The 16,294-nt window shown below is 45.2% G+C and overlaps 1 protein-coding gene across 1 annotated transcript in view; it reads right to left on the bottom strand.

The window, feature by feature from the left end:
• Nucleotides 1-16,294, bottom strand: part of EXOC6B (exocyst complex component 6B) — a 618,488-nt gene that overhangs the window by 195,155 nt on the left and 407,039 nt on the right. Inside the window, exon 19 of the mRNA XM_036751845.1 lies at nt 3,452-3,593. Within this exon, the coding sequence (XP_036607740.1) occupies nt 3,452-3,593 (142 nt within the window). The remainder of the gene's footprint in view (nt 1-3,451; nt 3,594-16,294) is intronic.

The raw sequence follows: 16,294 nt of genomic DNA, 5'->3' as shown, positions 1-16,294 counted from the left end.
TGGGTTGAGAAGTCTCGTAACTGCCACAGCTCACTGAATCAGGGCGCTAGGGCCCCCTCCGCCCGGCTTCTGGTCTGGATGGTCCAAGTCGCTCAGGCTGGGCTCTGCTCCACTCTGTTCCCAGCTCCCAGCTCCGTGCGGGATAGACCTCACCCAGAGACCATCCAGGCTGTCCTGGGCTGGAGCCCTGCTTCCCTCTGCTGTTCTGTGGGTTCTGCCGTTCTAGAATTGGTTCAGAGCCATTTTTTATAGGTTTTTGGAGGGGCTCGGCGGGGAGCTCAGGCTGGTTCCTGCTTTCCAGCCGCCATCTTGGCTCCGCCCCCCTCTTATCAACCATAGCAGATAAACAATGAAATGGGCCCAGAATTGACTGGAGGAGAAGACCAGCCTGGCTTGTTTTGGGAACATCACTATGCTGTATTTTTTAAATCTCAAGCTTCTCCAGGAAACAAAGCTCCATCTGCAACTTTTAAAAATTGTCTTTTCCTCATCCTGCCTCAGCTGAACAACACCATGAAGAGGAAGCTGTGCTGGGGTCCACCGAGGCAAGAAGATACAAGGCTCGCATTTGAACATCGCTCTTCTTTCCCTAGGTGAGGGTCACATTACAGCACAGACCCTGAAGAATCCACGCCATGAGTCACCCAAAGGGCGATGGGGGAAGCGAGTACACGGACGCACACACACATACACATGTGTGCGACACCAACCCGCTTCACCCAACCTTTTCCCACAGAGTCTATCACTTTCAGCCTACACAAAAATGAGCCAAGAAAGGAGATCATTAGAAACTAAAGACATCTGAGAAATGCCCGGAAAGACTCCTTGGAAATAGCCAGTTATTCTCAAAGAAGTGGCCAGGTTTGGAAAAGGTTTCTACTCCCCTCTCAACTGACAGAGCCACGAAAGCTTGCTGACCTGTGCTGAGTTCAGCTGGGTGGCAGGAATCATTCTTTCCACTGCACCGAGCTGCCGGTTTGTCTGGCCCTCTCCACACACATTACCCCAGTGAAGCCTCACAGTGATGAGGGAGGGAGGGAGGGCCTACAGCTATTCTTTCCACTTCATAGCTACAGAAAATGAGCTGGACTTGGAATGACAGTGACCTGAGTTCCAATCCTGACTCAGATCCTTTGTAGCTGAAGATCCTGAGTGAACCAGGATCTCAAGAGGGCTCGGGCTCAATTTCCTAATTTGTGAAATGAGAATAAGAGTTAGCATCTACTTCCCAGCATTCCTTAGAGAAAGCACACACAAAGAGCTCTGTAAACCTTAAAGTACAATATGAACGCTAACATCACCACTATCATCTGCCAAATTTTATAGAGCAATTAAGTGTTAGATGTCAGATTGACCCGAGTTGGAGTTCTGACGCCAAATTTGGGATTCCAGTCCCCATGTCATGCTGATACAAATATCCACATGCACAGACATTTATATGTGTGTAAATATGTTTTATATATGTATATATATATATGTATATATATATAAAAAGTATATATATATGTGTGTGTGTGTATATATATATATGTATATATATATATGTATATGTATATGTGCCCCACTCCCTCCCCACACACACACACAGTCTGTTCCAATTCCTTCCATAAGCTTCTTTGGATTGATCAGAAAGGTCTCCTGGCCAGCTGCTGGAAGAACCCACAGCAAGCCACCAAAGCCGCCTGGGTTTGCAGACCCACTTGGCCGGCTACCACTCATTTAATTCCTGCATCTTTTTTCCAAGAGCCACGTCATTTTTTCCCCTCTGCATGGTTCAGTGACATCCATAGGAGCTCCACAGCCTTGACTGCCATGTAACTACTTCCCTTCCCAAGTAGAGGAACAGCTGACAGATGGGGAGCAGGAATTGAATCCATGAGAACAGTTCAGGTCAATTCTCAACCAATCTGCAAACATTTATTAAGTACCTGTCCTACATGCCGGGCAGTATGATAGGTGCTGGACGAATTTATCAAGTCCTTGCCCTCAAGGAGCTTATAGTCGATGGGCGGGAGTGGGAAATAAAACATTTTCACAAAAAAGTAAAAATCAGGCTATATACAAAATAAGTCCCCACTGGGGCTCGGGAGGGAGGCACTCAAGACTGGGGAATTAAGAAAGGTCTCCTGAAGGCGGGATGTTAGATGGCAATCGAGCCAAGTCTTGAAGGTAGCTCTAGGATCCAGGAGGATTTGGGGAGAAGGGGCAGGAGGCGCAGCAAAGGCTCTGAGACAGGCAATGTCATGTTGCGTGAAGGGAACGGCAAGAAGACCAACTGGACTGAAGCAGAAGGTCCATACATGTAGTCAGACACAGATTGTGATGGGCTTTAGAGGAGAGGACAGACTGCCTGAGGAGTCTCAGCTTGGCAGCACTGGGGAGAATGGTCTGGAGAAGGGGATTCTGACTGCAGGAAGATCAGGTGGGAGGCCACTGTGATTCCTTGGGTGAGAGGCCACGATGGCCTGAGTCCTGAGTAGAGGGAAAGGCAAGAGAGGCTGAGGAGGCAGAATCAGCAAGTTTGGGCAAATGCTTAGCTGAGGGATTAGGGAAAGAGTGCAGGATGCCCGGAGGGTGTCTCTAGCTACCTGGAAGAAAGGGGGTGTGATGGCCCTGCAAGAAACAGGGATGTCATCAAGCAGAGAGGAAGAGCTACAAGACAGGGGTTCAGCAATAACACGAGGGCTAACTAAACATGCGGATGGGTTGAAGACAATAGTTGGACACAAGAGAGCTGATAAAATCACTAAAGGAGAGAATATAGAGAAAAGGAAGGGCTCAGGACCAAACTGTGGAGGACCCCTAGGGTGGGGGGGAACCTGCAGCCTGGAGGCCACATGTGGCCCTCTAGGTCTTCAAGGGTGGCTCTTTGACTGAATCCAAACTTCACAGAACAAATTCCCTTCATAAAACAATTTGTTCTGTAAAACTTGGACTCCATCAAAATGCCACATCCAAGGACCTAGAAGGCCACATGTGGCCTGGAGGCTACAGGTTCCCCACCCCTGCCCTAGGGCAACACCGTGGCATGTGAATGACAAGACAGACAGGTAGCAAGAAAACCATGTGAAAGCAGCATCAAAAAACACAAGCAAGAGAGATGGGCTGGAAGGAAATGAAGGTCAAAAGAGTCAAACCATCTAGAAAGGTAGGAAGGAAAATGACTGAGAAAAGGCCATCACCAGATTACTAGTAGCCTTCCAAAAGGCAGTTTCAATGGAGGGATGGCAGACAACCACAGGCTGAGCAATCTGGAGCTGCTGACACACATGTGTGCTTAGCTTATTCCTCCCTTTAGATTCTCAGGATATTCTCTGCTCCTGTGTCTCATTTCTAGGTGTCTGTTCTCCAGGTGGCTCTGCTCCCTTCAGGGGCATCCCCCTCCCCTCTCCCTCTTCACCTCTCCTCCCTCTCACCACCCATTGCTAGGTCATAAAGAAGCTGTCCTTACGTTCGCACTCCTGGACATCCAGGTTGAACTGCTGCAGGGCGCCCAGGCTGAGCTGCCTCACGTCTGCTTCCAGCAGCAGCTGCATTAGTGAAGTGGCCAGATGCTTGCAGGCAGACATGCACGCGGTCTGAGCCACCTTCCCCTGGAAAACATAAAAAGAAATCATGATGCCGATGAATGGAAATCAAATTCCGCTGGGACTTAGCAGCTTCTTGAGGCAGGCCTTAGTCTAAAACTCGCCATACTATGAACCGTTAAAACAACATAAGTCAGGGCAGTTTCAGCATGTGGTGGCCACCATCTCGGGAAGTGATTCAATTTGTGTCACAGTAAGCTGTAATATTAAACTAAAACTTGTGAAAAGGCACAGATCCAGTCAGTGGACATTTTTCTCTAAATACAAAACAGTATTTCAAAATATAAGGCAGAGCCAAGATAGTAGAGTAGCAAGAAGAAATACAGCAAGCTTCCTTCAAAAAGACTCCTCCAAACACTTTTAAAAAATATACCAGACCAAACTCTAATAGAGAAATCCTAGGAAAAAAACCACAACACCCCAGGTCAGCATAGGAAGACACAGAGCAAGGTCTGTGGATGCTAGAGAGGAGTATCCGGAAAGGAGAAAGTTCAGAAAGCAGTTCTATAGCTCTGACCCCAGGAACAGATGGGGTCTTACTGCTAGCCTCCAGTGGAGTTTGAATCCTGCAAAAGAATAAGCAGGGCAGGAATCTCAGACCAGAAGAGCCTAGAGTTCTGTCACTGAATCAGCAGAGCTTTCCAGTTGGCTGAGTGTGGCTGAAATCTTCGAGCTGTCTCCTGAAACTCCAAATGGGCAAGCCCACAAGTGTATTGCTCAGACTCCAACCCACACCAAGAACCTGCAGAGCTCAGACCTGGGGGTCAGAAATCTGACCTGACCTGGTCAGACTACTAGAGAAGCACTCAAAACTTTCAGGTCCTGAGCCTGAGCTGTCCTGGAGATCCTAGAATAACACAACACTCAATACCCCAAGACAGCAACAAGATCAGTCCAGACCTTCCCTACAAAGGTGTGCTGAGCTTAGCCCTAACATGATGCCTGAAGTCAGGAAGCAGGTAAGAAGAATGAGCAAACAAAAACAATTTCACCCAAAAAGAAATTACGATGGTGATAGGGAAAATTAAGACACAAATAGAGAAAAAAGAGAACGACTCCAAAACATCTACAAGAAAAGCCTAAAAGAAAAACACAGCTTGGGCTCAAATTCGACTGCAACTCCTGGAAGAGATGAAACTAGAGTGAAAAAAGAGCTAATTCTTTTTTTTAAGTAAATGGAATGAAAGTGCAAGAGGAAAAAATAGGAAAGTAAATGAGAGCTATTGAAGAAAGGACTGGAAAGAGAATTAACAGCTTGGCGGAAGACATACAAAACCTTGGCCAAGTAATAAACTCTCTAAAAATCAGAATGGATCAAACAGAAGTTAATGACTATGACAAATCCATTAATAGTAAAATCAAGTCAAGGAACTGAAAAAATTAGGGCAAAATTGAAGGTATATGTCATAGCAAAAACAAATGAAAACATATCCAGGAGAAAAAAATTAAGCATCATTACATACTACCTGAAAACCAAGACCAAGAGGCTAGACATCACAGCTGAAGAAATCATCAAAACAAAAGAAAACAAAACAAAAACTATCTAGATCTCTTAGAACCAAAGGACAAAACAGAAACAGAAAGAATCTATCAGTCACTTCCTGAAAGAAATCCTAGAATGAAAACACTCAGGAACATTATAACCAAAATCCAGAGCCTCTAGGTAAAGAAAGAGTACTGGGAACAGTCAAAAGACAGAATGTGAGTGCCGAGGAGCCACAACAAGAATTACACATGATTTAGCAACCAGCACTTTAAAGGAGCAGAGAGCTTATGATACTCTAGAAGGCAAAGGATGTAGGTTTACAACCAAGAATAATCTACCCAGCAAAACTGAGTATAATCCTACAGGGGAAAAAGAGACTTTTAATGAAATAAAAGATTTCCAAGCATTCCTGATGAAAAGACCAGCGCTGCAGAGAAACTATGAAGTGCAAACATAGGAATCAAGAGAAATATAAAAAAGTTAAATATGAACAATGATGAAAGACTAAAAAAAGGCTAAACTACTTACATTCTAATATGGGGAGATGATACACATGCCCCCCTATGGACCCTCTTTTCATCAGGCTCATAGAGGGAATCTAATTAGACCAGGCCTGGAAGTGGTTCTGTTATAGCTTAATCTTAAGACAAGAATGGAAAGAGAGGGGAAGAGGCATATGGAGCTGGGGAAGGGAGGGAAGGTGAGGGGAAATTATCTCTCATAACTGTAGTGTGTAAGTAGAAGTCTCCATATATAAGGAGGAAGGGGTTAGAGAAGGCTTGTTCATTTAAACCGGTCAAAGGAGGGAAGAATACACCTACACAATCAAGCACAGAGATATTATTTTACTCAACAGGAGGAAAAGGAGAGAAGGGAAAAGGGAGAATTAGAGGGAAGGCAGAATAAGGGAAGCAATAATCCCAAACAAAAGAAACTCTAAGGATATATAAAATATTTATAGTTATTTTTGTGGTAGCAAAAAGTTGGAAAGTGAGAGGGTGCCTACCCATTGGGGAGTGGCTGAACAAGTTAGAGTACATAAATGTTTGGAAATGCTACTGTACAGTAAAAAATGACGAAGAAGGTAGTTTCAGAGAAACCTGGGAAGATGTGTATGAACCGATGTAGAGTGAAATTAACAGAAACAGGGGAACAATTTATACAATGACAATATATGGCAAAGAAAAATAACTTGGAAAGACCAGAGAACTCTGATGAGTGTCATGAATAACCACGAAACAGGCCACTCACCTATTGATAGAAAGGTGAAAGGCCAGGAGTGCAGAAGGAGACACACTTTTTTGGATATGGCCAAGCAGAAATTTGTTTTTCTTGACTATACTTTGGGGGGGGGGGTAGGAAGTAAGAGGGAGAGAAGGTTAACTTTTGCTAATTGAATATATTTTAAAATAAGACTTTAGATATAATTTAGTTTTTTTAGGTATTATCTATCAAATTTAAATATTAATGTTTAATATACCCTGCATTCCTCTAGAAGCTCTCAATGTTTGCTGCTTTATGATTTATAACAGGTGAAACTAAAAACAGCAATTAAAAAAAATCAAACCTACAGAAAATTTAACCAGAAGATATATGTTTTAAGAGAAAAATGCTGACCACAACTCAAATAACTAAATAATGATCATGAACACAGAAAAGCAAATTCTTTTAAATATAAGGGTAAGAAACATCATATTTATAATCAATCTATCAACAAGTATTTATTAATCACCTACTATGTCCTGGGCACCATGCTAAACTGGAGGTATGAAGACACTCATTGGAGAGACAATATAAACAGAGAATAGCTACAAGCCAAGCTTGGCCAAGGGTTGAGGGAAGGGGGTAGGGGCATGGGGAGGAAGTGGGGTGGATGCTAGTGACCAGGAAAGGCTTCCTGCTGACAGTGACATTTAAGCTAAAACTAGACGTTTCAAGTGGCAGAGGTGAGAGAAAGCAGTGTGCTGTCACAGCCCCAAGGCATGGAAGTGAGTGTGAGGAAGGCTGGACTGCAGAGAACACCAGGGGAGCAATATGTGAGAAGCCTGGAATGGAGGGAAGGGGCCGGGGCTGTGAATGGATTTAAATGCCAAAGGAAAGTTATATCTGATCCTGTAGGTAGAAAGGAACCCCTGGAGTTTATTGAGTAGGGAAGTGACATAGTCAGGTCTGTGCTTTAGGAAAATCATATGAGAGGAGACTTGGGGTAAAGAGACCAAAGGGGATCGCAACAGTCAAGGAGAGAAGTGTCAGGAGCCTGCAGGAGGGCAGTGGCTGCGTGCCAAGCATTGAGAAGAGAATAGATTTGAGAACTGTGGAGAGAGAAACACAAAGATTTGGCAACCGATCTGATCTATGAGGTGAGTGTGAGGGAGGGAGAAGAGACAACACCAAGCTTTCTGCCCTGAGTGACTGTAAAGATGGTGGTGGTCTTGACAGCAAATGGGGAGTTTGGGAAGATGATGAGATGTTGAATTGAGATAGGTTGGGACATAGCATTTGAAATCTCCACTGGGCGGTTTGTGATACAGGAACGGGGCACAGGAGGAAGAGGAGGTGGCTATGGGACTCTAAGCATCCCCTAAGATCTCAGTCCTCCTGCTGGGTTTTCCTCTCCAGGAGCTCAAAGCTGTTTGTTATCACCTGAAGTAGCCTCTAGTGAGGGAGTGAGGCACTTCCTAGGTCTCTTCAGGCCTTGGAGAGGAGGAGATGACAGGACGCTCTTTCATCACTGCTGTATCTTTTTTAAATGCTAGCAGAATTTAAGAAAAAAAATCCCTCTCCTTGACTCTTGCCATGCCCTCTGGTCTCCTCACTTCAAGTCTCCTCTCACATGATCCCTCAGGAGGATACATGATCTGAAAACTATGAGCTTCCAATCTGACTGGAGACACTCTAAGATCTATGGGCTGGCTGTGAGTATGCTGAAAGCCATTAGAATCTAAATGCCACCCTCCCTTTGGAGAATGAGCTCTGTGATGTGAGAAGGGCCCTTTCTCTCAGGAAGACAAGCATGGCTAGAGTTGACCCCTGAGATAAGTCAATGACTGCTTTCTTTTGAGAACTCCTTCCCAAAATGATGAACTCTGCCTGAATCAGGACAGGCTCGTCATCAAGGAAGATATTATCATCTAAGACACGAGGTCAGAGGCCCAAGTCCTCATCTAAAGATGTATCAGCTGAGGTCATCTGAACCAAGGTCCTGTCACCTGGACTTGGGCTCAGGCTGTCTTTCTCAGCCCGTCACTCTTTCCACTCCATCACCTTGCAGACAGACAGCAAATTGCTGCCCAGGAGACTTTTGCCCAGGAGACTGAATAGAACTGGGGAAGGAAGGGGGAGGAGGGGAAGCCTAATTCTACGCTTGCTCTGTCATTACCAGTCCGCAATGCCCATACACAACTCATGTTGTATGTCTGGACTTCAGAAGAGCAGGGGCAACCTCACTACTACTGCCTCAAAGGCAGGCTGCATAGTCACAGAAGCTCATGTATGTCAAGGGCTATGAGGGATGCCCAAAGAAAGGCATGATGTAAAAGAGAAGTGTCTTTGTCCAGGAGAAACAGCCATGGTGAGTCAGATCAGAGGAATGGAGTCTGCCTGCCGGAGAACACAACATATATGATGGCTAAATACACTAGAAGTTAATTAGATATGCTAACAGAGAAAGTGCAGACTAATGCCACACACAGACAAGGAGTAAGAAGTAAATTACTTTAATGTGACACTCATTGTGTAAACCACATCTCTAAATTCCAATTCCTTTGGTGCACGCTACACTGATGAGGAATGAAATTACCATTTGCTAATTTTATCGGACCAGAAGAAACATGATTTAAATGCCAAGAAAAATCACATTCAGGATGCACAACAAATATAACCTCATAAAAATGGCAATTTCACATGAGACTAAACTGATTAGAATCTTGTCAGCCACCTTTCCTTAGGTGAAACAGACTACAGTGATTTATCTATCCAACAAGTCATTCGCTGGGATTTATATGAAGAATACAAGGATGGTTCAACGTCAGGAAAATAATCAACATAACTGATCATATTAGAAACCAAACATCCCAAACCACACAATCATCTTAATAGATGCAGAAAAGCCTTTGACAATGTAACGACATTATTTTATGCTAAAAACTTATTACACGCCATTCCCGAAAAGATAAGTGGCTAAAGGATACAAAGAGTTCTCAAAAGAACATAGCCACATGAATGAGAGCTCCAAATTGCTAATAATACAAGAAATGCAAATCAAAAGAATCTTAAGTTTACCTCACACCCTGAAAATTGGCAAAGATGACAACACACGGCAAGCCTTCCTATTGGAGGGGGTGTGAGACGACAGACACGCTGAGACATGGCCGTGAGTGCTCTGTGATGGTATGACCATTAGGGAAAGCGATTTGGAATTAGGCAGACAAAATGACCGAGACGTCCACGCCTTCTGAACCAGAGATTCTCCTTACTGGGCTTATACTCCAAGGAAGATACTGATAAGAACAAAGTTCCCACACACTCCAAAAATATTTATAGCAGCACTCTTTGTGATAGCTACGAATTGGAAACAAGAAAGATGCCCACCATTAGCAAGCAGCTAAACAAACTGTAGCACACAAATGTAATGGAATAGTATTGTGCTATAAGAATTGGTCTGCGTGATGACTGCAGAGACGCCTATCTGAACTAAGGCAGAGTTGAGTTAGCAGAGCCAAGGAACCGATATACACGGTAACTACAGTGGCGTGCCACCCCAAATCAAATGTAACAAAGTTACAAAGATCGAGCAGGGTTCAAAGGAAGAAAGGACAGCCCCAATCCATTCCATGGTGGAGGCAGAAGGGCCACAGTTGTTATACCTTTTCAATGGATCCATGAGTTGCGTGATTCATTTTCCTCTCTAAAAGTACTATTTGTTATATGGGATAGCTCTCTGGTAGGGGGAGGGAGAACTATGATGTAAGAAACATACGATATTGATAAAAGCTAATTTAAAAAAAAAGAAATTTGATAGCATCCCCTATTGCTCCCCTCACCATCCCGGTGATTTCCCAGACCCCTGGCTGTAACTTCCTTATTTGTGTTGTGTTCAGGATGTTAGCTCCCCAAAGGTATCTCCTGTGTTTACCATAGTTCTTGGTAAATAATCAGCACGGGATAAATATTACTCTTTATTCATTCTTCAATCTGAGGATATGCCCTAGATGACCCCCAAACCATGGCCTATCTAATCAGGAGGAAGCATTGCTGGAAAATCAACGACATAAGGGTGGGAAAAGAGGATCAGTCAGACCAGACACGTGCTGAAGATGAGTCCTCCACGCCCCAGCTGGAACACCAACTCTCAGCCAGTCGTTCAAACGTGAACCATCTCCAGGGACACAGATGGTTTTCGTGTCCCCCCAAAACACACTAAGACCAAGAGAAGTGTCCCTCTGCGGCCTGTCAATCCTGCTCCTTGTCCCACCACTAATACCCTAAATAAGGGGTGAGGATATACAGGGCCAGGATTCAGACTGAGTGAGCGGAATCCTGAGGGAGGACCTTGGTGACACTTCCCCCACACCACCTGGGGCAAGTCCCATCAATCTTCTTCCCTGGGACCTATTCTAGAAAAGTGGAGAATTACACGTGTATCAACCCCATGTCCCAAAAGACAGATAATCACAAGGGTGTCTGTAACTGGAGGCAATTCAATCCATCCCTTATTCCTGACTAGGATGATATTAAAAGCATCACATCCAGTAGGGAGGTCTCGCATCTTGCCTTGGTAACTTGTTCTAATGTCTCATGGCCTTCAGGTTTCAAAAAGTCTTAAATGATGTCTAAGTGAGATCTCTGCTACTATGACATAACCCTGATCCTAGGGCTGTGTGGATTGAGGACCTGTAGACTGAGGGCATCCAGGCCCGCTTTCTCATTTAATAAAAGAAGAGGGTGAAGGCCATGGAAGTCCAGTGGTTCAGAGAAGGTTGCAGAGGCAGTTAATGGCAGGATGGGATCCTAACCCAGGCCCAAATTCAGAACTCTTTCCACTCCTCCTCAAGTACGTCCCCTCCTGTCCTGTCCTAAAGAGTGCACACCATCAGTCACACCCCAGAGCCTCAATAAGGTCAAAGCTGGTACAATCACTCCTCAGCTTCCTCCCCTGGACTGTTCCCCAGCCCACCTTTCTCAGAGGCCCTGGCAACACTCGACTCTAATGATGTTTTCTACAGCAGAATGTTTGTGCCCGTCCCCCAGCTGCAGGGCCTTTCCTCCTGTCCCAGGTGACCTTCTATCCCCTCTCCATGTATCTTGTATGTACCTATTCATGGACATGTTGTCTCCAACAGGAGGGCAGGAACTGTTTTGGACTTATCTCTGCATCCGCAGGGCTTAGTATGATGCCCAGCATACAGTAAGCACTTTATAAATGCTTCTTCACTGAATTACTGATTGATCAGCACAACACACTGCAAGGCCTGCCTGATTCTAAATGGGAAGGGCAGTACACAGGGTATCATATGTAGAGCTGGCTAGAGGCAGCTCTACACCCAAAAATGCAAATTCCCCTGAGGAAATATGGAGTTGTCACTGAGCTACCAGGAACAGGAATGGTAGAAAAAGCAATGCATTCTTCCCTGACCACATATTAACTGTCCCACCAAGGCCCTTGGGGACCCAGGAGCTCAGAGGCAATTGAGTCATTGAAAAATCAGTTCTGCGGGGCCGCTGTGTACACGCAACAAGCACACCACGTCATCTGAGGAAATGAGCGTAATTTGATTTCTTTTCACTTAAAAGGGGTTATTATTTTAGCAATCTGTTTTAATGGGGTATTAACTGGTTTTGTCAATATGGCCAGCAAAAACTGCTCGTGGGGTTTGTTAACGCTTACGGAAGGGGCTCAGAAGAGACTTTATTGTGGGAAAGTTCCCTTTAGCTAACATTTCTCAAGCTCCCAATGCCCATTACTCATCTCCAAAGAACAAAGAGCTTATTAATATGAACATGCAGCATGGGAGCAGCTCTAATCAGCCCAGGCAAATGTGAGACACTGGATCCTATGCTGGACCACTGAGACACGCCCCACCCCTGTCCTCTCCAGCTAGCCTCCCTCCTCTGTAATCATTAAAATATGCCCACATCGTTAATTCTCATGGGTTACTCTGGACACTAGGCCTGCAGTCCTTCTCTCTACTTCCTTCCATGTTTTGGCTTTTCCTGCCCTGCATGCCCCACACTCCTCCCTGTGTGCCTCCAACACGGCCCTGGGTCCAATATGATGGACCCAGGGCACTGAAAGGGAAGAGATGAAGAAGGAGGCAAGTGCCCTTCCTGAGTAAACTGGAAGCAGTGGAAGAGGTGGAAAGAGGGTAGGCTTTGGTCTCCCCGTGGCTGGCTCTCCCCTTATCCCTCTCATCTGTACTGTACAAACCTGCCATGGGGGTACCCATCAAGCACAGTTCAAAGCTCTGCTCAAAAGGGGGGATCGAGGCAGCTCCCTCTGCTTGTTCTAGGCCAACTGCCTATTATTCCCCATCCCCTGCCCCCAGCCCTGGCCCATTTAGGCTCCCTGTCCACCCTCTCTCTCTCCCCTCTGTGCCTCTGCCCTGGCCGTCCTCCTCATCTTGGCCTCTTGGAATCTCAACATCCTTCAAGGCTCATCCTAAGAGCTGCCTCCAACTACAGACAGGCTCTTCCCACATGCACACATTGTATCTCCCCTAACACTGTCATTCTGTATTTACCTACTGGATACATGGCATTTACTCATACATTTTACTATGTGTAAAAACTTTATATATCCCCTGAAAAGGACCCCAAACAAGCTCACTGGATCAAGTAAATGCAGGGAGAGTGTAATGGCAACCACACTGGCATACCCAGGAGGGCTGCCAGTGCAGGTTCTTTCATCTGCTCTACTAGGAAAGACAGCTGTTTCCGGAGTCAACAATCTTCTTTAATTAAACAGAAAAAAATACAGAGAAGAGAAATAAGGACCAACAGACAGGGCTCTACTGCCTGAATCACTTTACATCCACCACTGAATCGAGAGAGCCTTTTACCTCTGAGGAGTAGAGGAGCTCTGAACATATGACCAGGGAATCACATCTTTCTCATAAGTGAGCCCCCAAAGCAAAAGCTCACCTCTCAGAATATATACTTTTTCAGCTAATAGGCTCAGTGCCTAATCAGAAATTAACAAAAGGTGTGTAAGCCTTCTTATAAGCAAGCTTCCTTTAATGGGCTCCACATGAGGCCGATTCATGGGCGGGGAAGAGCTTATTCCCCATTAATCTTAGAGAGAGACAGCAAGCCCCCACTTCCTCTCATGTGACGGTCAACAGTGATCTCTCCTGTGCCAACCCACAAGGCCAGTGATGGCAGAGGGTTCCAAGGCATGGCTGCTCTGTTCTAGAGCTGCTCTCACTGTCCTACACTGAATGCTTCAATTAAATTGCATGTGCGTGTGCATTTACATGTATATTCACACAGACACACAGACACACACACAGACACACACACACGATTGTGTATCTCTGCCTGTTTTGTTTCCCCTGATAGATGGTAAATTCCTTTAGAGCAGCACCTTTTTACCCTTCTTTGCCACATGTTTAAGAGAGCTGGGTGTACACACAGTAGGTGCTAAATAAATATTTATTGAATTTATGAAATGATGAATCACAGAAGCCTCTCGTACTAGTTTGAGATAGCATGATGTTACTAACTTATCACCCCCCTCCCGTTAACCTCCAGTGGCTCCCTATCACCTCCAGGATCAAAACCAAAACACTCTATTCGGCATTCAAACCTTTCTATCACCTGTCCCCTCCTAACTTTCCAGTCTTCTTACACCTTCTTCCCCAATACATTTCTGGTCCAATGACACTGGCCTCCTGGCTGTTCCATAAACAAGCCCCTTCCTCTCTCAGCTCCGTAGGCCTTGTCTGGAATGCTCTTCCTCCTCTGCTCTGACCACTGACCTTCTGAGTTTCCTCCGAGTCCCAAGTAAAATCCCATTTTTTTTTTACCAGAAGCCTTCCCCAACCCCTCTTAACTCTAGTGTCTTCTTTCTGTTAATTAGTTCCTATTTATTCTGTATATAGCTCACTTTCTATAATTACTTGCCTATGGTCTTCCACATTAGACTGAAAACTTCAGGACAGCAGGGATTGTCTTTTGTCTCTTTTTATATTCTCAGAGCTTATCACAGTGCCTGGAATATATTAGGTGCTTGATAAATGTTTACTGAACCACAACTAGGTCTGTATCCCAAAGAGATCAAAGAAAAAGCAAAAGGATTTCTACGTATAAAAACACTTGAAGCAGCTCTTTTTGTGATAGCAAAGAAATGGAAATTTAGGGGATGCTCATCAATTGGGGAACAGCTGGAACAAGTCGTGATGTATGACTCTCACATTTCTCTCCCCGGATGAAACACCTCTTTGGTGTAAACTGAAGATATCAGGGAGGGAGGAGAAGAACACTGGTGGGCAAATACAAAAAGCTTTAGGGAACAAGTTGGAGAAATTTCAGATGTGAAACCAAAGCAACAACATGGTGCCAAGAAGATGGCCCTCCAGAGTGGGATTCAAGGAACTCGGGATTGCAGCTCATCCTGCGATCAGTTCCTGGGGCCAAAAGACAGCACGGGTGCATAATTCAGCTCAAAGTCAGCAACAAATAAATACATTTGGTAGCCTTTCCCCCCACTTGTGGATGGAATGGAGATTTCATACCCTGCTCTTCCTCTTCAGATGGGTTAATAAAGTCAAAGGCAAGTAAGACATGTGTGCAGGATTCTCTGGTGCTCTTTCAAGGAAGGGCAGGGAATAAGCATTTATGTAGCTCCTACTATGTGCTGTGCTAAGTGCTTAACAAAGATAGTGAGGTAGAGGCCACTGTTAGTCCTATTTTATAGTTGAGGAAACTGAGGCAAACAGCTGGGCAGTGTCCTAGGATTGGATCTCCATGCTTCCAGAGTCCAGGCCCAGCTCTCTATGTACTGCACCACCAGCTGCACCACGAGTCGTCTCGTGCTAAAAGAGAAGGTTCAGATTTCATCGCTTTAAGTCTCTGTGTATTGAGCACCTCCAGGCTTGGGAGCATGGTACTAAACACTACTGGAGAGAGGCAGAGAACATAGAAAACACTTAGTGCCTGCCCTCAGGAGAAGTACAGTCCTGTTCTAAAAAGAAAACTACAGTCTATTAGTGAATCCACTCTTCACCCAGAAGTGTCTGTAAATACACCCACTGAAAGGAAGCCAGAAACTCCCACCCTGTATCTCCAAATGTTTCCTACCAGCAACCAATGGAAATAAGAACATAACTGTCTGCATCTGTGACGACGATGCCCAACAACGCCCTGGGTGAGACACATGATGCTTTGTCCAGGGCCGCCAGGAGCCCGAGCCGACACATGGGACATCTGGTTAAGCAAAAGGGAAAGGAAACATAATCCCACCCCACCCTTGTGAGGGAAAAAAAAGTGTCAGAAGAAAAAGCACTGGGAAAGTAGTTCAGGAACATGAACTGAGAAAGCATCGAAGGAAGAAGGACCTAAGGCATAAGAGATTGGATCATCTTAGCCCTGAAACCTTTTTGTCCTGCCTCTGATCTTAAGAAAAGAAGGGAAAGAGAGGGAAAGAGCATCCACTGGGAGGGAGGAGAGAGAGGAGGGAAAGGAAGGTTAGGGACAATTAAGGCCCATAATTGAGGTGCATGAGTGGACATCTATACAAATGCTCCTATCTGAACTAATCCAAAGAACTGGATACAAAAACACACTTCACTCTGAGAGACGTCCGAGGCAGGGAGGGAGGGAGGGAGGGAGGGAGAAGGAGAGTTAAAGGGAGAGCAGGTGGAAGAAGGGACTTAGTCCCAAGCAGAACAAACTCTAAGGATGTACACACACATTTGCAGGTGTCCCAGAATGGGAATCTGAAGGGGTGCCCATGAATTGGGGAATGGACAAAAGGGCTAGGGCACATGAAGGTGAGAGAATACTTTTGTGCTTAACTCTTTACCAGGGTAATGATGGACCAGAATCCCAGAGGACCAATGAGGAAGCCTGCTCACTACCTCCTGAGAGGGACATGAAGGACTTAGAGTGAGGAATGGGACTGGGCCAATGGGGAAATTTCTTTTGATTGATTCTACAAGTTTGTGATGAGTTTTGCTTTTCTCCTGTTCTGGTTGGGGGTGGGATTAGGTGGGAGGATGAGAAG

This window comes from Trichosurus vulpecula, chromosome 3 (assembly GCF_011100635.1).
Source record: "Trichosurus vulpecula isolate mTriVul1 chromosome 3, mTriVul1.pri, whole genome shotgun sequence".
Classification (NCBI taxonomy): domain Eukaryota; kingdom Metazoa; phylum Chordata; class Mammalia; order Diprotodontia; family Phalangeridae; genus Trichosurus; species Trichosurus vulpecula.
Note: the sequence above shows the minus strand (reverse complement) of the source record. Positions and strands in the feature narration are given on the sequence as shown.